This window comes from Hypanus sabinus, chromosome 5 (assembly GCF_030144855.1).
Source record: "Hypanus sabinus isolate sHypSab1 chromosome 5, sHypSab1.hap1, whole genome shotgun sequence".
NCBI lineage: Eukaryota > Metazoa > Chordata > Chondrichthyes > Myliobatiformes > Dasyatidae > Hypanus > Hypanus sabinus.
This window is the reverse complement of record NC_082710.1, coordinates 175,287,308-175,314,059: the sequence shown is the minus strand read 5'-3', so window position 1 is coordinate 175,314,059 and position 26,752 is coordinate 175,287,308. Positions and strand designations below refer to the sequence as shown.

Below are 26,752 nucleotides of genomic sequence, written 5' to 3'. Positions count from 1 at the left end.
CATGGAAGAGTACAGGCAGTTTAACCTACGATGTCGTGCCGGCTTTTTTTGTAACCTACTCCGAGATCAATCTAACACTTCTCTCCCGTATCGCCCTCCAGTCTGCTGTCATCCGGCAGGGGGATGGCAGAGGTAATTTTTTTACAGAGCGGTGGGTGGGTGGAACGCGAAGCGCACTGCCGGGGTGGTGGGAGAGGCAGTTAGAGGCTGATACATTAGATGCGCTTAAGCCTGACAGAAGCATATGCATGGTAGAAAATGTGTGTGGCGGGGAGAGGGTTAGATTAATTAATCTTTGAGTATGTTAAAAAGTCAGCACAACATCAGGGCCAAAGTGCCTGCACTATGTTTTATGTTCTATATCAGACGGAAGTTACCCCCTCTTTGATATGGCTTCATTGTTCACTGTAAATTAGGTCAACTATTTTATTTATGTAGTCTGTGCCGGGAAATTTGTATCCTTTTGATTACTCTTTAATAGAATGTTTGGATATCGGCCAATTTAAAATCGTTGCCTCTCTGATAAGGACAGTGTTGGCAGCGATTTTTGAAAGTCTTTATTTTTTAGGAGTTTTTACTATGATTTGTGGATGTTGTTTTATTGGCGTTTTTCTCTCCCTTTTTATGTTTGTTTTAAACATTATGAGTAACAGCGATTTACATAAATTATCGCCATATGGATGGAGACTGCGGATGCGGGAGTCAGGAGCAACACACAATCTGCTCGGATTGAGCAGCATCAGTGGGGCGGGGGTGGGGGGGGGGGTTGTCTGAGAAACTACCGACGGATCGGCTCAAACCCTTGCATCAGGACCTGACCTGAGACGGTGAACACAGTGCGTCAATTAGAGTAGCTACGCCCAGCCTAGCTAATATCCATAGAGGGTGGTAGGATATTGTAAGGAATAACGGGAGAATAGGTTATAGGAAAATTAGTGTGGGTGGGTTTGATTGTTCTGCGCTCAATGGACTGAAATTGCCTTCTTCTATGTTATAACAGAATACGACCTTAAGAGCTAGGAGCAGGATTAGGGTATTTGGGCCGTTGATTCTACCCCCCATTCCATCATGGCTGATTTATTATCCCAAATCTCCTGCCTTCTCCCCGTAACCTTTAGTTATAGAAATATGGATCAAAGTCGCGTTTGATTATTGTCCAAAGATGAAACAGACCTATTAAAATCACAGAGCGGGAAGCTGGCTCTTCGGCCAGAGGACGGAGGGCTGCAAGTCAAACGCGGGCAGCGGTGACGCCTCGGTGGACAACACATTCGGCACGAACGAGTTGGGCCGAAGAGCCTGCTGAACAACTACGCCCATACATCTCCCGATTAGTCCTACTTTAATTCAATTTCCTTGTTAAAGGAACGCGCACAGGCTCAAAGAGCAGGGAGCGCCATTCCAATGAGTTTTACAAGGGAGGGTCCCCCTTAGAGATTCTGTAATCTAACGCACTGGAACAACTCAGCAAGTCTGACGGTAGCGATGGAGAGGAATAAACAGTCGACGTTTCCGGCTAAGACCCTTCCTCAGGACTCGAGTCCCCGTTAACTTAGACATACTGTCTTAGGCTGGTGTCTGCCTGAACAGGGGTGTTGTGGCCCGGCTGAGTGTCTCGACCTCTGCGCCTATAACAGGACGCCCACAAGAAGCAAGCGTCGACGATGAAGAGGACTCCGGCGGCTATGCCGAGGTACAAGGAGGGCCCCAGTTCCCTCTTGGAGTGTTCGGGGACGGAGTCGTCGTAGAAGTCGCTGATGATGCTGTTGGCTGTGGTGGAGACCGGGATGAGCTGCAGGACACCGGTCAGCAGGAAGATGAAGCCGGCGACCGAGGTGAGGCGGACCTTGCAGGTCGGCCGGCGGATGAGTTCGGTCCAGCTGGCGCCCACCACGGACACTAGGATGCCGAGGGCCGCCAGCGCGGCCGCTGTGGTACTCAGCGCCCTGGCTGCCTGCAGTTTCCCGCCCAGGCTCAGCAAAGAGTTGAAGGAGTTGCAGGCCAGCTGACCGGTGCTCTGCCAAATGCAATCCATCCACAGGCCCTCCCAGGTCTGCAGAGCAGTCACCATGTTCGCCCCTTGAAAAGCCGGTACCGTCCACAGGGGGAGGGCGCAGCTCAGGATGGAACAGACCAGCCCGCTCACCGACAGGAGGAGACCCACGATCTCAAGGGCAACTGAGGCCATTCACCCCACCAATCAAGCACTTCCTCGCTGAAGCACTATTCGGCCTAGCTGACCATCAAGTATACATTTCCACCAATCATTTCTGGACAATCCCACACGCACTTCCTTCTCCCCCCGAGATTTCTTCCACGAGTCCGCGCACAGATAGTGCCCGGTGTCGGGATCGAACACTTGTCGCTGGAGCGCTCTGCGGTCCAGTCTTGAACTGCTTTTTCAGTTAAACGCCAACCAGCAGGACCTTGTCTGCCACTGTTCCCGACAAAGCGAGACTAGACAGCTCGTTACAAATCCGTAGCACGGGAGGGGAGGGGTCGTTAATCTCGCTGGTTTGAGTGGAGGGATGCTGTCTTTCGGCGGTCAGTAAGTTTAAAACTGCGGGTGATGAGTTCAGCCTGTAATCTCCCGGAGGACGTTATCACGGCGATTAAAACTCCCGCTTCACAGTGTCACCCGGTGGCTGAAGTCCGCTTTCATTCCGAAGTATTGGTAGGATAAGATTAAGTCAAATTCTCCAAATTAATTCAATCATCTCGGATTCGTCTATTTCTCTTGACAAATTTTTTGTGTTTTAATCCAGAGAGCAACTTGTTATACGGCGAATCGCACTCCATTCAATACCATTTCGCTCCCAATTATTATATTCTCAGTGAATCCAGTACCCGCAACATTTCTTCCTCCGCCTGTTTTCTCGTCGCAAATTCTGGGAATCCTCTTAAAAATGGACCTCAATATAATTAATTGAAGTTCGGCAGCGCACAAGTCCCTGCGCCAAATTATGTCCTATTGTGTTTGCGGATAGGAAGTGTTACGGAACAGACGAGTAATGTTTCCAGGACTGGCGTGTACAGACACCCCGCCTTTACCCTCTAACAAAATCCCAGAACAGAATTGACTTCAGTGAACGCCCCCTCGCCGCTATGTCAGGGGCGTCAAGTAGTAACACAGACGGAACAGGTCCTTAGGCCCCTCCGGTCCCTGTCGACCATTGCGCTCTCCCCACTAGTCCACGGTTGGCCTATAACCCTTCAATCCCATCCCTTCCATCCGCCTATCTAAATGCCTCTTAAATGTTGCAACTGTAAGCTTCGCTTCCTCTCACATCTGTGTAAAGTCACCTATCGGGTCGCTTTTAAATCTCTCTCCTCTTATCTTGTAACTGTGCCATCTAGTTTTAGAGCTCCCAATCCTGGGGAAAATACTATCACGTCCAACCTTATTGATATCACTCAGAAGTTTATAGCCTTCTTGGATGTATTAAGAAGTTCAAGAAGTTGAGCGAAGTTCTAAGTTTAAGGTGTAGACTCCTCATTCTCTAGTGAATAAAGATCCAGCGCACCCAGCCTCTGTAACGCAAGCCCTCCAGTCCTTGCGACCCAGATTTCCATTGCACATGGGGAGGACAATATCTGCCCTTTGTCCCCTCCAACTACCACCACCCAGTCTCTGTTGTGATAGCCACACTCTCCTCTTCCATCTGTCTGTCACCCCTCACCTTCCAGCTCTGCCTCAATAGACAATAGGTGCAGGAGTAGGCCATTCGGTCCTTCTAGCCAGCACCACCATTTACTGTGATCATGGTTGATCATACACAATCAGTACCCCGTTCCTGCCCTGTCCCCATATCCCTTGACCCCGCTATCTATAAGAGCTCTATCTAGCTCTCTCTTGAATGCATCCAGAGACTTGGCCTCCACTGCCTTTTGGGGCAGAGCATTCCACATATCCACCACTCTCTGGGTGAAAAAGTTTTTCCACATTTCTGTTCTAAATGGCCTACCCCCTATTCTTAAACTGTGGCCTCTAGTTCTGGACTGACCCATCAGCGGGAACATTCTTCCTGCCTCCAGCGTGTCCAATCCCTTAATAATCTTATATGTTTCAATCAGATCCCCTCTCATTCCACAGATCCACTATTCTCTGGTGAAAAAAAAATTCTGCCATCCCTGTTCTAAGGGGTCACCCCTTAATTTTGAGGCTGTGCCCTCTAGTTCTGGACACCCCCACCATAGGAAATATCCTCTCCATATCCACCTTATCGAGTCCTTTCAACATTTGGTTTGATTCAACTATACCCTCTAAGCATTCTTCTAAATTCCAGTGCATGCAGGCCCAAAGCTGCCAAACGCTCCTTGTATGTTAACTCCTTCATCTTCACTGGAGGAGGCTGCAGTATTCTACTTTTGTCATTGTTCTTTTTTGCACCTTGTGGCACATTGGGCGGCATTTTCTAGTTGTTTCCTCAGCACTTTGTCTGTTTTTTACGAGGCAGAGTTGCAAGCTTGACCTCCAGCCCAGCATGGATGGCGGGCAGGGAGCGGGGGGAAGATTTCGAACCTGAGACCATTCACCACGAAATCCAGTGCTACACCACCTCATGTTCACCTTGTAGAGCCCCAAATTTCATCAAAGTGTGAAAATCAACCCAAACCTTTTTGCCAAAGTAATAAAGCAAGCAAAAGATATTTATCAATTGCTTCCAATTCATGGTATGCCATTGAACAGCCTGTTGCATAAAGTCAACATTAATCTTTCAAACCTGTGTTACATACCCCGTAACAGGATATCTGACCAGCAGAGAGAGAAGAATCCATTGGAGTCTGGTAGTACTATATTTAAAGGTGTTTATTAATAAAAATAAGCAAAACCATATCAATAATGCAAATATACATATAACACAAGTTAGCAGTAATAAACCTATAAGTGTAGGAATAATAATAATCAATAATAAACAAGCTCTATTGATATCTATGGGTAAATGAATTGTCATTGAATATAAAGTTCAGTTAAGTTCATGAGCGCTGAGGTAGTTATGCTTGTTGAGTTGTAATCATTGGAGAGAGAGAGGGAGAGCAAGCGAGATGTAACAGCTGCAGTCAGGTAAATCTTGAATTATTTTTTCTTATTCCGTCATACCGTCGTGGTCATCCAGCTATGACCTCTCTGTCCTTCTGCTAGACCGTTCTTCTGTGGTGGACTCGTCACTCTGGCATAAGTGGACACACACACAAGTCCCCACCAGTCCTGCTTTTACACTGATAGCCTTACTGACCGACCTCCTGGTTCGGTCTTTGAATCCCCCACCTTTCCTTGTGGGTTCACAACCCTTAGTCAGGGTCCACTGGTGGGTCTGGAGGGTGTCTCTCCAGACCTGTCTTTTTATCCTTACTAATGGGGTCTCAGCCATCCATCAATTCTGAATGACCGTGTCCATTAAATCAGGCCACTCCTACAGTCCACTGAGGAATGTTAACGAGCAAACTATTGTCCTTGCAGCGAAACAGTAAATAATTCAAAAGGAGTCACAATACAGTTAATCAGCAATTTCCCCCTCTCTCTGATCTGTCTCCGATGTTCTTGCCTGGTTTTCGTCTCTCTTTCTCATGGTCAGCATAGCAACAGTAATAGTTTGTGGTTCTCGGGGGGGATGGTTAACTCTGTACCCCATTGTCCATCAGGTCTGTTCAGCACTCAGAACAGCTGTCTAATTCAGACTGGGTTACTAGACAACTTGTTCTCAGATGTATGAGATACAGTCAGTGGCCACTTTTTTAAGGTACCTCCTGTACCTAGTAAAGTGGCCACTGATTGAATTTCCGTATGTCTGTGGTCTTCAACTGCTGGAACCCATCCAATTCAAGGTTTGACGTATTGTGCATTCATAGAAGCTCTTCTGCAAACCAAACTCTTGTATTGTAACTTGTGGTTATTAGTTACTGTCACCTTCCTATCAGCTTGAACCAGTCTGGCCACTCTTCTCTGACCTCTCTTATTAACAAGGCATTTTGCCCACAGAATTGCCAATCACTAGATTTTTTTCTTTGTTTTTCACACCAGTCTCTGTAAACTCTAGACTGCTGTGCATGAAAATCCTCAGAGATCAGCAGTTTCTAAGATACTCAAACCACATTGTCTGACAACAACGATCATTCCACAGTTCAAGGACACATAGATCACATTTCCTCCCCATTCTGATGATTGGTCTAAACTTCTCGAACTTATCTGCATGCTTTTATGCATTGAATTGCTTCCATGTGATTGGATGAATAAATATTTGCATTAACCTACAGGTATAAAGTGGCCACTGAGTTTATATTCAATTAGCCACTGGAAGGATTTGGATTCTGTCCCAGTCTGTGTCACCCAGTCCATATCTATTGGTTTTAAAGCCACAGACAAGCGAAGTAAAACAACTTCCTGAAAATTCAACTGATTCCTGCGAGTTTATTGTCACAGTAACCAGAGTGGAGTGAAATTCCTTGCTCACATGAAGTTCACAGAACCAACCGTATACAGGTAATACAGAGAATAGAGATTCACTTTATCTGTCACATGTACAATAAAACATCACAACATACACCAAAATGTGCCAGTTGCATCAACAGCCAGCAAAATCTGAATATCTGCTGGGGTAGTTGGCAAGTTCCGCCACTTTTCCAGCACCAATTACTAACCCTAACCCATAACAATAATAAACCAATCCCTAAGTTCCAAGTATAAATGTGAAAACAACAGAGGAGGCTGGATTACGAGTTTGAGAATGTGGCAGCACCAGCAGGAAGGGGAGATGGAAGACGTGAGTTCTGATGAAGTGGGGATAAAGATGTTCTTAAAGCTGTTAAGTAAAATGCATTAGAGCAGAGAAATGGATGCTTAATGGTTAACATGGGGCCAATGGTCCATCTGCAAGTCCACGAACCCAGTGGAAGCTGGAGAGCTGGATACAGCCTGCTCTGGGGTTGGAGGACTGCCTACGTGTGTGAGACTGGGTGAATGGGAGCTTTGTTTCACTGTTGTGGTTTTCTTGCTTCTGTTGTGCCGACCACTGTGGGCATCACTTGTTGACACCAGAATGTGTGGCAACGCTTGTGGTCTGACCCCAATATATCCTCAGATTGGCTTGGCTGTTAACACAAATGACGCATTTCACCGTATGTTTCCATGAATATCTGATGAAGAATTAAATCTAGATTTGAATCTAAATCCAAAACTAAACTTTAGGAGTGAGTGTCATTGGCCAGATCACCATATATTGCCCTTCCCCCCCTTCCAGTGGTGGGGGAAGGCACTTGGACCCCCTCCCCTACTGAAGGTATTGGCTATTAATGCAAACGACGATGTATGTTTCAAGTTCAATTTTATTATCATTCAACCATACAAATGTATACAGCTAAACAAAACATTGTTCATCGGAGACCATAGTGCAAAGCACAGTCTATAGTCACACTATATCTCACTATATATAGTCACACACTGCAGATATAGTTACAATCCAGCACATACAGTCTCAAAATAACATAAGTATAGGCCCCTGAGTGGCCTAACCTGTAGTTTGACAGCTTGACCTAAAGTGTGAGGTACATGTTCAAAGTTCAAAGTAAATTTATTATCAATATACATACCTGTCACCATATACAACCCTGAGATTCATTGTCTTGCAGACATTCACAGCAAATATAAAGAAACACAACAGCATCAATAAAAAGCTGCACACAAAGACAGACAAACAATGTGCAGAAGAAAACAAACTGTGCAATTACAAAATGAGAGGAAAAAACAAAATAATAATAAATAAATAAACAAACAATAAGTATCAATGATGTGAGTTGTAGAGTCCTTGAAAGTGATTCCATAGTTTCAGTGTTGGGGTGAATAAGGTTGGGTGGTGGATAATAACTGTTCCTGATCCTGGTGGTGTGGGGCCTCAGGCTTCTTATCTCCATCCTGATGGCAGCAGCGAGAAGAGAGCTTGGCCTGGATGGAGGGGGTCCTTGGATGATGGACCCTGCTTTCCTGTGAAAGATGCAAATGTGCTTCATTGTGGGGAGGGTTTTCCAGGAATGGTGTTACTGGTCTGTGTACACTAGTTTTTGTAGGCTTTTCCATTCAAGGGCACTGATGTTTCCATATCAGGTCATGATGCATCCAATCAGTGTACTCTCCGTGGCATATCTATAGAAGTTTGTCAAAGTTTTAGATGGTATGTCAAATCTTCACAAACTTCTAAGAAAGTAGAGGTGCTGCTGCGCTTTCTTTGTATTGTCTCTTCTGTGCTTGGATCCAGGACAAATCCTCTGAAAGGACAACGTAGAGGAATTTAAAGTTGCTGACCCTCTCCAACTCTGATTCCCTGATGAAAACTGGCTCATGGAACTCAAGATTCCTCCTTCTCTAGTCAATAATCAGCTCTTTGGTTCTGTTGACAATGAGTGAGAGGTTGTCAATGTGCCACAACTCAGGTAGGTTTTCAGTCTCCCTCCTCTATGCTGATTCTTCGCCAACAACAGCGGTGTTATCAGCAAATAGAAACGGAACTGTCTAAGGTGAGGTACTCACGGTTTAAAGTGAGTAGAGCAGTGGGGGGGGGGGGCTAAGCACACAGCCTTGAGGTGCACCTGTGCTGATGGTGATTGTGGAGGAGATATTTCAATGAGAATGTGATAAATAGATGTATTTAAATCTTACCAGTCCATCATCTATCCCTCATCCACAGCCTCTTTAGTTCATGGAGTTTTAATTTTATAAATAAATCAAAGGGCAGAAGTAGAAGCTGATAAGCTTGGACAGGATTTGACAGAGCAAAAGAGTTCAAGATCAGGGCAGGCAGTCATGAGGAAATAACATAAAGAGCAAATGTACAAGAATGTCAAACATCCACGCTCATATAAACAATGACAGTCTTGTCTTAATCATTATAAATAATATCACGTGAGAGCTTCGAGTCATTTTGTCCAACCAGTGAGCTTTGGATAAGCAACGGCTTCCTCTCTGAATGTCATGGTCCAGTCCGTCAAGTCTGTGTTCCAGTTCACAGTCCGGTCCGTGGACTCCAGACTCCGGGTCTTCTGGCTGTACCTTGTTTCAGTTGGGCTTAATCACAGGCACCTGATTCTCATATTAAGCGGGAATATAAGTGGCTCTGGGTTTGAGTGTGGTTGCTGCTTTGTCTTGTCAGTGTCCTGTCCTTGCCTCTGTGGGGTAAGTCAGGCTGTCTTTGTGGATACTCTGAGGCTGGACTATTCCCTTCCCTTCCCCTTCTTTCTGTAGCCCGTGGCTGGAGCCTTGCCCGCTACCTTCCCACCTGAAGCCTCGCCTATTCTTGCTCAAAATTTCTACTGCCAGAGCAAGACTGGAGCCTTGCTATGCTCAGATAAGGAACTGTCTTTTGTTGTTTGGAACTGTCTCTCTGTGTCCATGCCTTTGCTATGTAGATCCAGCTGTTTGCCACTACCTAGTGTTGGGAATTGTATTGTTGTGTGCAGCTTTCTGTGTATGAATCCTGGCCCTATGTCCTGTTCCCAAGAAGGGGTCCCGGCTCTGTGTTCTGTGATCCCGCTCTCCCTCGACCAAGACCTAGGCTCTGTGTTCGGCATTCCTGTCTCCCAAGTCCAAGTCTGAGCTTCATGTCCTGCATCCAGCCCAGGAGTCCCATGTCCTGCCCCCACATACAGTCCTGGTGCCTTGCCACGTCTTGTCCTTGCCCAGATCTGGAGTCTGAGCAGGAGTCAAGGGTCCCAGTCCAGTTTCTGGCTCAGAGTCCTTGTCCAGGTTCCAAGTTCCTAGTTCCTTGTCTAGTCCTAGCCCAGGCCCAGTCTCCTAGTCTTGTCCAGGGTCTGTGTCTTCCCCACTTCCCTTGCTGTCTTGACATCAAGTCCTGCTCCTAGTACTTCAGCGTCTGTGTCTTGCATTTGGGTCCTCTCTCAACGCCCACCTTATGACACTGAAAGGAATTCCAAAGGTAATAACTCACACCTTTGTTGATTAAAACCAAGGCAAGTGGATCAAACAAGGTTTATATTTATTGCTGAGGGGGTGCCAAAGGAACAAAATCCTCAGTGTTTCCATCACATTCAAAAGTCTAATTATCTGTTTGTCTTTATGGATATTTTTGAACATAGAACATAGAGTACAGCACAGGAACAGGCCCTTCAGCCTACAATATTGTGCCAGATTAATTTATGCTAATTACACTAATCCCTTCTGTTTTATCAATGTCCATATCTGTACCTTTTCAGCTTATACATGTTCCTGTAAATGCCTCTATCGTGTTTGACTCCACCACCACCCTGGCAGCAAATTCCAGGCACCCATCATTTTGTGTGTTTTTTTTAAAAAAAAACAACTTGACCTGTTCCTCTCCTTCGAATTTTGCCCCCCTCACTCTATTATTAGGCATTTTGATCATGTGGAAAAAGATGTAAATAACTGCTTTATCTCTGTCTCATAATTGTATAAACTAATGCCAGGTCTCCCCTCAGCCTCCAATACTCCTGAGAAAACATCCCAGGTATGTTCAACCTCTCCTTTGTTGGAGTAGGGTGTAGAATTGTATTGCTTTATTTTTCATGAAGGTTAACATCCGAGGCTTGTTTTTATTTTTATATAATTGCCTATCTACATGTAATTAATCAGTGAAGTTTCCAGTAACTGTAGTTCAGTGGTGGTACAATGGTACAGTAGTACTAATTGTAGTAATTGTGGTATTTTTCTGGAAGGTTTTTTCTGCAGCAGGCATCTATTTTATAGGTTAGCCAGCTGGTGGTGTAGTGGCATCAGCACTGGACTTTGAGGTGAGAATCCAGCCGGCTCCTTGCATGTTTTCCATCCATGCTGGGTTGAGTGTCAAGCTAAGAACTCAACCTTCTTTAAAAAAAACAGACAAATGCTAAAGAAACGGCAAGTTACCGCCACAAAGCATGGAGAGGAACCACAATTTCATGGGTTAATTGTTATCACTGGGATGTTGCTATCTTTTCAGTTAAAGTTAGTTTTTGTGTGAGACAACCACAACTTCTATGTTCTCTTCTGCTTTCTTTGTTCTTTGTTCTTGTAACACGTAATCAAACGGCTGTAAACAGCAGGTTTATGCTTCATTCTTGTCTTCCGGACCTCTGGATTTTAAAATCGCCAAGATCTAGTAACACCTGCTCTCTAATCCAGGCAGCATCCTGTAAGACTCTTCTGCACCTTTGTCTTTGCTTTTCAAAGTTTTTAAAAAATATATTTTTCAGTATTTATTGCTCATCATTAAATGCCTTGAACTGATAGACTATCAAGCATTGGCCAGGCCAGGCTGGGATAAAGGCTTTCTCCACCAAATGATGTCAGTAAATCTGATGGGATTTTACAAAATCCCATGGTTTTATGGCCATCACTATCAGTGACTAGGTTTATTTCATAATTCCTATAGTTAACTCAATTGAAATCGCAATGCTGCCATGGCAGGATTTGAACCCTGGGTCTTTGATTCCAGCTGGACAATTAGGAGCTGGAGGAGGCCACTCAGCCCCTGAGGCTTGTTCTGTCAACTAATAAGTCCATGGGTAATCTGACGGTAAATCTAGTTCCATATCCCTTCACCCCCACTGAAACTTTTCACCCCTTCTCTTATCAATAGTGCAGCTAACCCTGCTAAATGGAGTGCTGCTTGTTATGCCACCTGCATTCAGGGCAGCAATGAAGGTCCTCCATCTCTGTCTGAACTTGGTCACTTTCTCAATCATAACACGATTGACAGTGATGTTCCCAGCCTGGGGTGATGCACACTTGTGTTGACTGAGGGGCCTCCCCTTCAATTCATCTGCAGAACTTTACTTTTAATTTTAAAGATAAACTTTATCTAGCATATCGGGAAAACCAATCTCCCCACTATTGACTCAGTCTAGACATCTTACTGCCTTAGTAAAGCAACTTGCCAGATGAGGCGACACTTCACCTGTCATCTACTGTATCTCGGTCTTCCAGTGTGGCCTCCTGTATATCGGTGAGACCTGACATGGATTGAGAGGTTGCTTCACTGAGCACCTACGCTCCATCCACCGGAAAAATCGGGATGGACCCATTTTAATTCCACTTCCCATTCCCATTCCGACGTGTCGGTCCAAGGCCTCCTCTACTGTCACAATAAGGCCGCACTCAAGATGGAGGAGCAACACCTTGTCAAAAGTTCAAAGTAAAATTTATTATCAGACTACATACTTGTCACCACTTACAGCCATAAGACCATAAGATACAAGAGCAGAATGAGGCCACTTGGCCCATCGAGTCTGTTCTGCCATTTTATCATGGCGGATCCAATTTTCTTTTCAGCCCCAATTTCCTGCCTTATCCCCATATCCCTTCATGCCCCCACCAATCAAGAATCTATCAAACTTTGCCTTAAATATACATAAAGACTTGGCCTCCACAACTGCCTGTGGCAAAGAATTCCACAGATTCACCACTCTCTGGCTAAAGAAATTCTTCCACATCTCCTTTCTAAGACGACTCCCCTCTATTCTGAGGCTGTGTCCTCTGGTGTTAGACATAGGAGGCATCCTCTCCTCAGCCACTCTCTCAGGCCTTTCACTAATTGATAGGTCTCAATGAGGTCACCCCTCATTTTTCTGAATTCCAGTGAATACAGGCCCTGAGCCATCAAACACTCTTCATATGACAAGCCATTCAATCCGGGAATCACTTTCATGAACCTCCTTTGAACCCTCCAATTTCTGCACATCCTTTACAAGATAAGGGGTCCAAAACTGCTCTCAATACTCCAAATGAGGCCCTGCCAGTGCTTTATAAAGTCTCAACATTACGTCCTTGCTTTCATATTCTAGTCCTCTGAAAATGAATTGTAACATTGCATTTGTCTTCCTCACCACAGATTCAACCTGCAAATTAACCTTTAGGGAATCCTACACAAGGACTCTCTAGTCCCTTTGTGCCTCAGTTTTTTTTTTGTATTTTCTCTTCATTTAGTAAATATTCAACCCTTTAATTTCTTCTACCAAAGTGCATGACCAGAATCAGGTTTATTATCACCAGCATTGGATGTGAAATTTGTTAATTTAGCAACAGCAGTTCAATGCAATACAAAATCTAGAAGAGAGAGAGAAAAAAAAATTAAAAATAAATAAATAAATCGGTTACAATATACGTATATTGAATAGATTAAAAATGTGCAAAAACAGAAACTTAAAAAAAGTGAGGAAGTGTCCAAATATTCAATGTCCATTTAGTAATCGGATAGCAGTAGGGAAGAAGCTGTTCCTGACTCACTGAGTGTGTACCTTCAGGCCTCTGTATCTCCTACCTGATGGTAACAGTGAGAAAAGAGCATACACTTCCTAACACTGTATTCCATCTGCCATTTCTTTGCCCATTCTCCAAATCCGTCTGTCCTTCTGTAGCCTCTCTACTTCCTCAAAACCCTTCCACCTATCTGAATACCATCTGCAAACTTTGCAACAAAGCCATCAATTTCATCATCCAAATCATTGACATATAATGTAAAAAGAATCTGTCCCAACGCAGACCCCTGTGGAACACAACTAGTCACCGGCAGCCAACCAGAAAAAGCTCCCTTTATTCCCACTCTTTGCCTCCTGCCAATCAGCCACTGCTTTATCCATGCTAGAATATTTCCTATAATACCATAGGCTCCTAGCTTGTTAAGCAGTCTCATTTGTGGACCCTTGTCAAAGGCCTTCTGAAAATCCAAGTACACAACATCAACCGATTCTCCTTTGTCTGCCCTGCTTGTTATCTCTTCAAAGAATTCCAACAGATTTGTCAGGTAAGATTTTCCCTTGAGGAAACCGTGGTGACTACGGCCTATTTTATCATATGTCTCCAAGTACCCTGAGACCTCATCCTTGATAATCGACTCCAACACCTTCCCAGCCACTGAGGTCAGACTAACTGGCCTACAGTTCCCTTTCTTCTGCCTCTTGCCCTTCTTGAAGAGTGGAGTGACATTTGCAATTTTCCAGTCCTCCGGAAGCATTCCAGAATCTAGTGATTCTTGGAAGATCATTACTAATGCCTCCACAATCTCTTCAGCCACCTCTTTCAGAACCCTGGGGTGTACACCATCTGGTCCAGGTGACCTCTTCATTCAGACCTTTCAGATTCCCAAGAACCCTCTCTCTAGTAATGGTAACTTCACACTTCTCATGCTCCCTGATGCCTGGAACTTCCGCTAGATTCTTCCACAGTAAAGAGTGGTGCAAAAACGCTGAGATTCTTTTCCCTGCAGGCATCTTTAGCAAGGCTATAGAACAATATGCATTCAGTAGTGTGAACATCTGTTTTAAAACATTGCCACTCAGGTTTCCCAGGGTTGAGCCATCATTTCAATGTTTGAGGGGCTTCCTCACCTGACTTAGCCCCTCCATGTTTGATAGCAAAGGAACCTCAACTGTGGTCTTTCCCCACAGAGCATTTACATTGAGCTTTAGTTCATCCCTGAGCACGTCCTCCTGCAGCCTGGACTGTGCAGTCGGCAGCATTCCCTTACAGACATCTCACTCTGCTGGGAGACAGCAGGTTTCGGGCAGACCAAAGAACATCTTTTACCGGGTTGAAGATCTTCCATTAGCAAGACATCTGTCTCAGTGCACAGCCCATAGATCAGAGAGTCCTGGGGATGAACCAGCACATGGATCCCTTGTATCCATCGCCACACCCTTGGTAACCGTCTGCTGCCGGCCCAAGGGCAGTGTACATTGGAGGTTATATGTCATCTGTAGAGGACAGTTCTGATTGGTACAGCACCGCTCACCACCAGCCAAGCAAGGTCTTGGTACTTGTTAGTGAGATCTGGTGACAAGGCATTCTGCCAGATTGTCTGGGCAGTCCACTCAGGGAATCACCCCACTGAGTGCATTGAATCCTTCTCCCACAGTGTCTGCAGGATGTTCCATGCTGAACATTGCATGATAGACTTGTGGTCAAAGGTATTGGTCTGGAAGAACTTTGTCAAGAAGGGCAGGTATTGCAGCAATGACGAGCTGACTGGGACCAGACCCATCCTTCGCAACATCAGGACCAATTAGAACCTCAACATACTGTGACATTTGGTGCTTGGGGTCCACAAACCAACTGCTGCAGCCACACATGAAGGCAGTCATCTGGATGAGGACAATGTTGAGTACACTTTTACCCCCATTCTCAGGGGACTTGGAGATCATGACCTACTAACTCGTTCCATCTTAAATCCCTAGATGAACCTAAGAACAGCTGGTGTGATTTCAAAGATTGAGAAGCAGGGTATGAACCACACCTGCACCAAGGAATGGCAGCCTTAAGAGCATCTCACACCTGATTGCTAGGTTCTCCCCAGGTATTGACAGGGAGCACTGTTTCCACAGGCCCAATTTTAGATTGCACTTCCCAATCTGCTCCCACCATGTTTATTGCACACTTCACCCTTTCCAAACCAGATCCCAAGATCATCTACAGATCCACTCTGCCAACATCATTCATTATGTGGATGGAAAGAGGCCTTCAGGCCCATCATGTCCATTCTGACCATCTGTTTTCCATATTGCAATGATTCTACATTAATCCTATTTTATTCTCCCACCTCCTTATTCAATCTTCCACCCTACCCCCAGATTTGATCACTTCCTGCACACCACAGAGACCAGGTAAACCACCAATCTGCAAGGCTTTGGAATCTCAGAGAAAAACTGAGCACCTGCAGGACATCCACACAGACAGCTAGGTCCTTGGCCATGTAGTAACTGAAATATTCTCATGCACATAGTCTTGGTTGACATGCAGCTGGAATTTTTATATAATATTAATATATTTTTGAAATTATGTTAATGTAATATTTAAATCTATGTTAATATAATTGTGAAATTCTTATTAATTGTTAATGGATATAATCAATACATTTTCTAAATAATAAATGTACCACAACATTTATTTTGAAACTTTTTAGAGCTTCCATGTATTTATCTTGTCAGTGTTTCAAGTTACAATACTGTTATAAATTGAAACAATAAACACAGAATGGAAGTCATTTTCTCTTTGTTAATAAACCACTGGCCACTGAACAGCAACACCATCCAAGTTTTAAAGTTTACAAAACTTGAATGACTTTCTTGGTTACTATATTTCATTGTACCCTTCAATTAATAAATAAAATCAAAAGTATTGTGATTTTACAAATTTCATTCTAGGTATTCATAGAACGTATATTACAAAAGAAAACATTTAACATGCCACCCAAATTTTCAGACCATGTAAAAATCTCCTACTCAGAGCAATGGTTGGTCCACACAGCTGTAAAAGAGTTCGAGGGAAATTTGCAAAGAGCACTCAGGATCAGAATCGAACCTAAAGTGGCTGGCGCTGTGAGACTGTGACTATCCTTTTAAAACAATCAAGCCTGATATTGTTAAGCATGTCCACATCTGATTAATTCAATTTATTCCAGACAGGGAGTGGAGATCGTCCCCTATAATATCCATCATTTACTGGAAGACAGTGCAGAATCTGGACTCCTATGTCAACTGGCATTAGTTGCTGTGGTGGCAGAGCTTGTTGGAATAGCTCACAGTGGGCATGTCTCCAATGGCTGTGTTATCTCCTGTTGGGACTGGTACAAGCTGATTAAATATTTTCAAGGCTCATCCAAATATTCTTTACTCAGTTTTACACCCAGTCTAATGTCAGTCCGAATCCACTGTCTTTCAATTTTTATGTTGCTTTGTTGATTTTTAAAGGGTAGCCTTATTTGTCACATGTACCAGGGAGCATAATCAGAGGAAGATACAGGGGGTATGTCAGAGACACAGTATACTTTTTTTTACACAGAGAGTGGTGAGAGTGTGGAATGTTCTGCTGGGGTGGTGATAGAGCCAGATACATTAGAGGCATTTAAAACTATAAGACCATAACACAAAGTAGTAGATTTAGGCTATTCAGCCCATCGTGGCTGTTACTATCCCTCTCAACCCCATTCTCCAGCCTTCTTCCCATGACTAATCCTGAACAATCCTAATCAAGAACCTATGAACTTCTGCCTTAAATAGACTCAATGTCTTGGCATCCACAGAACCTCTTCATTTAATTTCACAGCCATCCATGGCATTGAATTCCACAGATCCACCTCGCCCTTGCTATATTAAAAAAAAATCCCTTCTCACCTCTCTTCTAAATGGACGTCCTTCTATTCTGAGGCTGTGCCCTCTAGTCCTAGACTCACCCACTGTAGGAATCATCCTCTCCATGTCCACTCCATCCAGCCTTTTCAATATTCAATAAACTCCAGCAAGTGCAGACCCAGAGCCATAAAACGCTCCTCATACTTTAACCTTTTCATGCCCAAAATAATTCTCATCAACCTTCCCTCCAATGCCAGCAGATATTTTCCTAGGTAAGGGGCCAAAAACAGCTCACAATACTCCGTGTGGTTTGACCAATGTCCTACAAAGCCTTGTTATTACATCCTTGTTCTTGTATTCTAGTCTTCTCAAAATGAAGGCTAACATTACATTTGCCTTCCTTACCACAGACTCAATCGACAAGTTAATATTGAAGGAATCCTGCACAAGAACTCTTAAGTCCCTTTGCATCTCTGATTTTTAAATTTTCTCCCCTTTTAGAAAATAGTCAACTCCTTAATTCCTTCTACTAAAGTGCACGACCATACACTTCCCTACACTATATTCCACCTGCCACTTCTTTGCCCATTTTCCCAATGTCTAAGTACCTCAACAGACTCCCCGCTTCCTTAATACCACTTACCCTTCCACCTATCTTTATAAACTTGGCCACAAAGCCATCAATTCTGTCATCAAAAACATTGACTTATAATGTGGTAAGAAGCAGTCCCAGCACCAGCCCCTGCAGAACACCACTAGTCACCAGCAGCCAATCAGAATAGGCCAGTTGGTTCCCACAGAATGCTAGAGGAACTCAGCAGGCCAGGCAGCATCTATGGAAATGAGCAAACAGTTGACATCTTGGGCCGAGACCCTTTATCAAGCTGAAATGTCAACTGTTTACTCTTTTCCATAGATGCTGCCTGGCCTGCTCAGTTCCTCTAGCATTTTGTGTGTGTTGCTTGGATTTCCAGCATCTGCAGATTTTCCATTTATTCCCTCTATTATTCCTACCATTCAGCAAATAGTCTACCCATGCTAGTGTCTTTCCCATAGTATCGTCAGCTCTTATTCCTGTTGAGAAGCCTCGTGTGACAGCTTGTCAAGGTCTTCTGAAAATCGTCAGTGCAATTATCGAGAAAGCACGGCAGGGCCACTGCTTTGTTAGGAGACTGTGAAGACTCAGCATGATATTTAAAACTTTGACAGGCTCTGAGGATTTGTGGTGGAGATTATATTGACAGGTTGCATCATGGCCTGGTATGGAAATACCATTGCCCTTGTATGGAAAATCCTACAAAAAGAGGTGGATCCAGCCCAGTCCATCACAGGTAAAGTCCTCCCCACCATTGAGCACATCTGTACAGAATGCTGGCACAGGAAAGCAGCATCCATCATCATGTACTCCACTGTCCAGGCCATGCTCTTGTCTCACTGCTGCTATCAGAAAGAAGGTACAGGAGCCTCAGAACCTGCACCACCAGGTTCAGGAACATTTATTACTCCCCCCCCCCCCCCAACCATCAAGCTCTTCAAGCAGAGAGCATGATTTACAGGTGACCCAGGTTCAATTCCCACCACTGCCTGTAAGGAGTTTGTACGTTCTCTCCGTGACCGTGTGGGTTTCTTCCGGGTGCTCCGGTTTTTTCCCACAGTCTAACTCATACGGATTGGTAGGTTAATAGGTCATTGTAAATCGTCCCGTGATTAGATGGATCAAATTGGGGAATTGCTGGGTGGCATGGCTCGAAGGGTCAGAAGGGCCTATTCCACGTTATCTCAATAGATAAATAAACAAACTTTATTCAACTTCACTTGTCCCATCACTGAACTGTTCCCACAAACTAGAGACCCTCTTTCAAAGTCTCCTCATCTCATGTTCTCAATAATTATTGTACATTTGTTTATGATTATTTCTTTTTACCTCTTTTTTGTATTTCCAGAGTTTGGTTTATTTTTGTACATCAGCTGTTGTCCATTCCTTTCATTGATCCTATTGTGTTTCTTGATTTTCTACAAGAAAGTGAATCTCAGGGTTGCGTATGGTGTCATATATGTACGTTGATAATAAATTTACTTTGAACTGCAAACTTTGAAATCCAGCTTTCCCAGAGGGCCACCTCCGATCTTGTTTGTTACATGTAGTTTTATATTCCTGCCAGCGGGTGGTGCTGTTGTTCCATGTCATTTCAAAGACAAATCCAAATTGCTGTCTGCAAGATGCGCTCAGCTTTTCTCAATCTTTCTCTTTACAATGGTTCCCAAAAACGAGCTTCCTTTTTGGTGCAGAGCTAGTCAATACTAATGGGAACGTGTTCACCCCGAGTCACCTGTACCTTCAGCACATCATTGAAAGCTCTGACAGACTCCTGCAAATGTACAATCTAACTGGTTCCAGCACAGTCTGGAATGGAGGCTGCAGACCTCAGGATCACAAACAGCTGCAGAGAGCAGTGGACCCAGCCAGCTCCATCAGGGGTACAGCTCTCCAACACTGGGGACATCTGAAAGAACACATCTCAGGGCAGCCCATCTGGAAAGCGCTATAGAGCTATTAAAATGAAGACTTCATGCCATCTTAAACATTCCTTCGCCCAGCAATTAATCTGATCAACCATTCTAGTTAGCTCCCCACTCCCCTCTACCTTTTACACATCACTGCACTGCCCTTTCTATAATGCTGTTTACATTGTAAATACTTATCAGTATTTATATATTTCTGCACTTTTTATTCCATATCCTTCCTTTAACTTTAAACCTTGTTAACTTTATTATTTTATAGAAATCATTTTATATATAATACTTTGTTCTTTACAATTGTTGAATATTGTTTTCTGTTGCAACACACCTCATCAAATTTCTAGCACATGTATATATATATATATATATAGTGAATAAAGTTGGTCCTTGATCCATCATCAGGCCCACCCCAACGATCCAGCTGTGTCCTGTTCTCAATGCTAAAACCAGACAGCAGATTCAAGAGCCCAAAGACCCACAACTCAAGGTTCAGAAACAGCTTCTTCCCCACCGCCATCAACTTCCTCAACCCACACTATCTCAGACCACATTTTTCTTTTTCTCAGTCTTCCACAAGGGCACTTGTGTTTACTGTTTTGCATGCACGTCTCATGTATAATTTCTGTTAAGTTTATATTAACTTGTGTCTGCCCTTGTCTTGTAATGTACTGTGATGCTGCTGCAAAAAGCTAACTTTTCATAGTATTTATACCCTGCATGTTTATGCCTATGATAACACTGAACTTGAACTTGTAGTGTAGCTGCGTACACAGTCAACCTTGCATTCTTGAAATTGTTTAGGCAAAATAAACTTTATTCATAATAAAAGATATTTACAAGAATAACGTTCAAAGTCTTTTCTCCTTTACATTTGTAGCCAACGTGTTTGATGTCAAATTGCATTGCATAAAGCCACTCATGATATCAGTATTATTTATTTGCTTAAAGACACAGCGCCTTCAGGCCCGACGAGCTGCACCGCCCAACAACCCACCTACTTAACCCCGGCCTAATCACAGGACAACTTACAATGACCAATTGACCGGTACAACTGCTGGAGAAAATGGGAGCACTCGAAGGAAACCCATGTGCTTACAGGAAGGATGTACAAACTTCTATAGACACGCTGTATTTGAACTCTGAAGCCTGACGCACCACACTGTAACAGCGTCACGCTTACTGCGACACTATGTGGCGCCCCAATAAAGAACATTAATTCTATGTACACAACACACACAAAGTCCTGATGGAACACAGCAGGCCAGGCAGCATCTATAAGGAGAAGCACCGTTGACATTTTGGGCCGAGACTCGTCCTGATGGCCTGCTGTGTTCCACCAGCATTTTGTGTGTGTTGTTGTTTGAATTTCCAGCATCTGCAGATTTCCTCCTGTTTGCTCATTAATTCTATGTGTTGCTTGGATTTCCAGCATGTGCAGATTTTCTCTTGTTTGGGCTTTAAAGAACATAAATTTACCTTTCATTTATGTATCTGTTTATTTTATTATTTATGACTATTTTAATTATTATTATTTGTATTTTCACAGTTTGCCTTCTTTTGCAAATGGGTAGTTTGTCCATCTTTGTGTACAGTTTTTCAATGATTCCATTGTGTTTCTTTGTTCTGCTGTGAATGTCTGCAAGAAAATGTATATGGTGACATACATGTACCCTGATAATAAATTTACTTTGAGCTTTGATCAGTAGCACTGTTGCCACTCGTGTGGGCCTCTGGGGTGGTCTACTGCTACAATAATTGAGGGTCTGCCCCACACAACCCGGCCCCTCCCTGTCCAATAGCAGATGAACCCCATATCACCAGATCCTACAGTAGTAAAGTGAGAGCATCTGGAAGATGGAAAGTGTAGGGTTAACTCATCCAAGATGTGAATAGACTGAAATTGTTCATGGGCTGACTGACAGGGTTAAACATGTGAGCTGGGAGCTGAATAATACCAGGAATAAGACAAGAGTACCTCTGAAGGGGTTCTGGGGCCTTGTTGGTCAGGGTTGACCATGGATATTGTGTGCTAGCTGTCTAGAGACGCAAGCCTGGGCAGTACGATATGGAGCGCAAGCTGCTGCCCATGTAGCAAGCATCCCTCTCTCTGCAGCTGATGTACCCAAAGGAATGGCAGAGGCCCCACAGTTTGCAACCAACAGCATCGAAGGAGTTACCCGTCAACATTGAACTCAATGTAGTACTGCCTTAGGGACTCCAGCTCCTGATTTTCCCTTGGAGTTTACTCCTGAAGCCTCCTCCATGAGTGGGTATAGCCACAAGACAGCAGAGGTTTGCAATCAGTTTTCCTTCTCCTGGGAGAGCTGCCAACATGGCTGATAAGCTCCATCTGCCAAAAGCAACTGGCTTTGAGATGCCAGTAACCCATCTTTGCTCCTTCTGTTAGCAGAAGTGGTTCTGCCAGGTTTAGTAGCCCAGCCACATGAGAAGGCCAGGAGCTGGACGTGGTTGTCAGAGGCTGTTTGAGGTGCACACCATTGGCAGCATTTAATAGGTAGTGGGAGCTTATCCCCACAACCAACCCCAGCTGTAACAACCCTAAGGATTACACATACTGAGTATGAAAAGGGGTTAATTATACGAGCTAGCAACAGGCCAGATTGCTACATAAGAATGGAAATCTATGCTGATTCTGGACTTGTCAACCTCTTAATGACAGAAATACAGTGCCCAGATCAAAGTAATGTTTCCCTTTTCCAGGTGACCATCACCTCCCCTCTTGGGGGGGGGGGGGGAATTAGAAATCTTCGAGCAAGGCTTCTGAGTTTTTGATTTCAGGTGGTTAATGTAACTGGTGTTTAAGTGGATATAAGCGTTAATCCTTTTGGGGATGTGTTGAAAGAGAAATAACATTGATTGATGCCATTAGAATCAAGGGTTAATGCCTCTACTGTGAACTAATTATGTGAAAACTAGCAGCAAGTGAACAGAGATAAATGAGTGAGTTAAATATGTTGGCTGCTTCGAGTTAAAGTTGTTCATTATGCCAAATTATACTGAGCTACTGATCATGCTAGCAAGTAAGACTAATGTTTCATGGACCGACAGTGGAAAGGGTTACATCCCCGGGCTTGGAACAGCCAGCAGGGACTCACTGGTTAATGAGATAATGTATTAAAGGGATTACATCACTCACGGGTAATGGATAGTGGGAAGGCAGGGAATGAGAGGTCTGATGACTGAATGAATCAATGAACTGGCCGGGAACAGGTTAAAAATGTGTGTAAGACCCAAGTGAAAGCATTAATCGTGCTAGATGGGCACAGTTCAAAATTGTGTTTAAGATGGTGCAATGGTTATTCATATTTGGAAGAAAAGGGGTGAAAATTGTGTACAAAGCATTAAAATTAATCATAACTAGATAATTCGACACCGAGCAGACTCACTGGGCCTGCTTCTATATCTTCTGCAGGGTATGAATGGATTAGAACTGAGTGCAAGAGGTACTGTAAGAGCTAACTGCACAAGAGGGGAATGGTTAAAGCAATGTTTAAGAGCTGGCACAAGATACATCTACATTGTGAAATCGATGCTCAGAAACAAGTGGCATAGAAAGGATGGTTCAATGGGCTGAATGGCCTCGTTGTGCCTCTAAGTCTCCGTTCATTTGAAATGGCTCTGCCAGCCTAATGGAGGTTCAGGCACACACTTGGTGCTCCTTTACACTGAGTACAGCACCCCCCCTACAGATGACCCCCGCTTCCACGCGGACCTCTGAGAAGGGAACGGGGCTTTAACCAACAGTGGGAGAGCTGGGAGCAGATCAGGTGAGGTGAGGTTTAGTGGGGTGGGGGAGAACAAGGATATAGTCAATTCAATGCATGAAGAGGTCATAATGAGGCGTAAAGGCCGATTTACACTTCTGCATCAAAAGAACGCCGTAGTTGTACCCTACGCCAGAGCCTGACACTCACCTCTCCACAAATGCAACTGCGCATCGTGGCGACGCAGACCGCAACAACTGTGTTTGGTCCACTTGGTAGCATCACATTTCCTCCTGTCTACAGGCATACTGTGCGTTCACTGATGCGAAATAAATGATGACCCAACACACACAAAATGCTGGTGGAACGCAGCAGGCCAGGCAGCATCGAAACAAGCAGGTGCTGTTCCTGTCAGAGAAGAAGGAAGCAGAAATACAGGGTAGAGGAATAGGTTCATTCATGTGACTGATCAGAATCAGAATCAAGTTTAATTTCAAGTTGTTTTGCAGCAGCAATATATAATAAAACTATAAAATGACAATAAGAAATATTTGTGTCTATGTACATTGTGTGTGTGTGTGTGTATTGTATCAAATTAGTAGGGCAAAAAGAGCAAAACAAGAAAACAAATACTGAGCAAGTGTTCATTGAGAAATCTGACAGCAGAGGGGAAGAAGCTGTTCCTGAAACATTGAGTTTGTGTCTTCTTCAGGCTCCCATACCTCCTCCCTAATTGTAGCAAGAGGGTGATGGGGGTCCTTAATGTTGCTTGCTGCCTTTTTCAGCAAATGCCTTTTGAAGGTGTCCTCGATGCTGGGAAGACTAGTGCCCATGATGGAGCTGGCTGGCTCTGCAACTTTTTCCGATCCTGTGCAGTGGCCCCTCCACACCAGACAGTGATGCAGCCATTTAGATCTGTCCTCCACGTGGTGATCTGCAGTGAACAGTTCTCCATCTTACCCCAAGAAGGCCCATACTGCACCCTGTCCTGTTAAGGACCTCTACATTTATCGACAGGTGTATGACAAGTGTGAGGTGTTGCACTTTGATAAGACTTGGAGAATGAATGGTGGGGCACTGAGGAGGATGGTAGAACAAATGATTCCAGGAATGCAGATCTGTAGTTCCGTGTAAGTGACGTCACAGTAGATAAAGAGGGCTTTTGGTGCATTGGCATTCATCGATCAGAATATTGAGTACAGGAGTTGGGATGTTACGTTGAAGTTGTACAAGATGTTGGTAAGGCCAAATTTGGAATTCTGGTCACCTACCTACAGAAAAGGTATCAATAAGATTGAAAGATTACACAGAAGATTTACAAGGATGTTGCCGGGACTGGAGGACCTGACTGAGAATAAGGAGTGATTTGATAGAGGTCTATATGAAATTAAGAGAAGCATACAAAATTCCGAATGGTATATATTGGGTGAATGCAAGTGGGCTTTATCCAGTAAGATTGGTTGAAACTAGAACGAGGGATCGTGGGTTAAGAGTGAAACGTGAAATATTTAAGGGGAACCTGAGGGGGAACTTCACTTGGAATGGTGAAGGCTGCCAGTGGAAGTGGTGGATGTGGGTTTGTTTGCAACATTTGAGAGAGATTTGAGTACAGTAAATACATGGTTGGGAGGGGTATGGAAGGCTACAGTGAAGGTGCAGGTTGATGGAATTATGCAGAATAACAGTCCGGTATGGACTAGAATCAGAATCAGAATCAGGTTTAATATCACTGGCATATGTCATGAAATTAGTTGATTTGTGGAGTAAATTGTAATATGTAATAATAATAGTAATAGAACAATAAATTACTCTACGTAATTAGTAGCGTTAAAAAAAAGCAAAAAATAGTGAGGTAATGTATGTGGGTGCATTGTCCATTCTGAAATTTAATGGCGAATTACAAATTTCTGTACTGCACTGCTCTCAGACTCTGTGTAATTACTGGATTTTAATCACTCCCTGTTCCCTCCTGCTCCCACTGCTCAATCAGGGCAATGATCTCACACCATTGCCTGAGCAAATTAGCTCTTCTCAGAATCCCACAACTTCACTGTCTCACGGCCTCCGCTGTGGTTCTGCTAAATTACAGCTTCTGAATGCAGGATTGACCTTCCCCAGGCGGATTGTGGGAGCAGCTTCCCCTCAAGGATTGCAGAGGATCAAAACAGCGACTCTCTCCCATGACAAAAGTGTGGTAAAACTTGTCAAGGCCCTTCCTGGAACACACTTTGACACCAATCCAGCGAAGGTCACCAAGCCAGGCCTTAGGTTAGGGAAGGGAGTCTAGAGCTTGGTAATCTGGTAGCTGATAGTGCAGCCAGCATGCGGACAAGGGATAGATTTTAGGGACGCATTAGTGACCATAAGTGGAGAGTAATGGGGCTGGACAGGAAAGGCTTTGGTCCTCATTTCTGGATCCACGAGGGGTTTGAGAGACATTGAGGTTTCATTGGGACATAGAACAACATACACTCTAACAAGGAACATTGTAAGAAACCTCTACAGATCTACTGTTGGAAGAATCTGATTGGTTGCAACATTGCCATACCAGACCAGGATCCAACCAGTCAGGATACTCTTGATAAGTGCATCTGCAGAATGTTGGACAGAAGAGAATCTGCAGATGCTGGAAATCTTAAGCACAAACACAAAATGCTGAAGGAACTCAGCAGGTCAGACAGCATTTATGATGCAGTCTATGTTCTACGATCGATGCTGCCTATCCTGCTGAGTTCCTCCAGCATTTCCCTCAGTCGAAGTCTGTTAGAGTGTTCAGTGATAATCCCAGCCTCTTGAGAAAGTAAAGGTATTGGAACACCTTCCTTGTGATCGCACCTGTGGCTGGCCCAGGAGCAGTCATCGGATGTGTTAATACCCAGGAATTTAAAGCCGTTGACTTTTTACACCACCGACCTCTTCCCCCCCCCCCCACCATTTCCCCATGTAGAGATTCGTATTCCCCTCCTTCCCCTTCCTCATGCATGGGAGAGGTTTGAACCTTTTCAATGGAATGGTTGCTTTGGGTCAGAGTGGAGGAACGGCAAATGAACTTCTGGAGGATTTCAGCAGGTCGAGCAGCATCTGAGGGAGGAGCGGAACTGTCGACGGTTTGGGGTTGAAGCCCTGCATCAATATTCAGTGTCATTGGTTAGTGTTTCAGTTTGGCCATTACAGAGAAAGCGTAGTGCAGACAGGCAAAAGAAGATGCAAAGGCCATGACCAGGTACACTGGGAGACCACGACTTCACCGTTGAGCTAAACACACACAAAACATTGGAGGAACTCAGTAGGTCAGGCAGCATCTATATTGTGGAATGAACAGTGAATGTTTCAGGTGAAGAATCTTCATCACATGTGATGAAGGTCTCAGCCCAAACAGTGGACTGTTGACCTCTCCACAGATGCCTACAAAAAGTAGTGGATACAGCCCAGTCTGTCAG

General features: G+C 44.1%; 1 protein-coding gene across 1 annotated transcript; it reads right to left on the bottom strand.

Annotated features, from left to right (window-relative positions):
* Positions 1–1,460: 1,460 nt before the first annotated feature.
* On the bottom strand, positions 1,461–2,513 carry LOC132393834 (claudin-3-like). Its single transcript, XM_059969226.1, has one exon. It carries the CDS (start codon positions 2,186–2,188, stop codon positions 1,553–1,555), a length of 636 nt encoding a protein of 211 aa, XP_059825209.1. The 5' UTR covers positions 2,189–2,513; the 3' UTR covers positions 1,461–1,552.
* Between the last annotated feature and the right edge of the window lie 24,239 nt (positions 2,514–26,752).

Excerpts from the sequence above, each read along its gene's own strand:
- LOC132393834 (XM_059969226.1), bottom strand. The coding sequence starts at position 2,188 with ATGGCCTCAGTTGCCCTTGAGATCGTGGGTCTCCTCCTGTCGGTGAGC.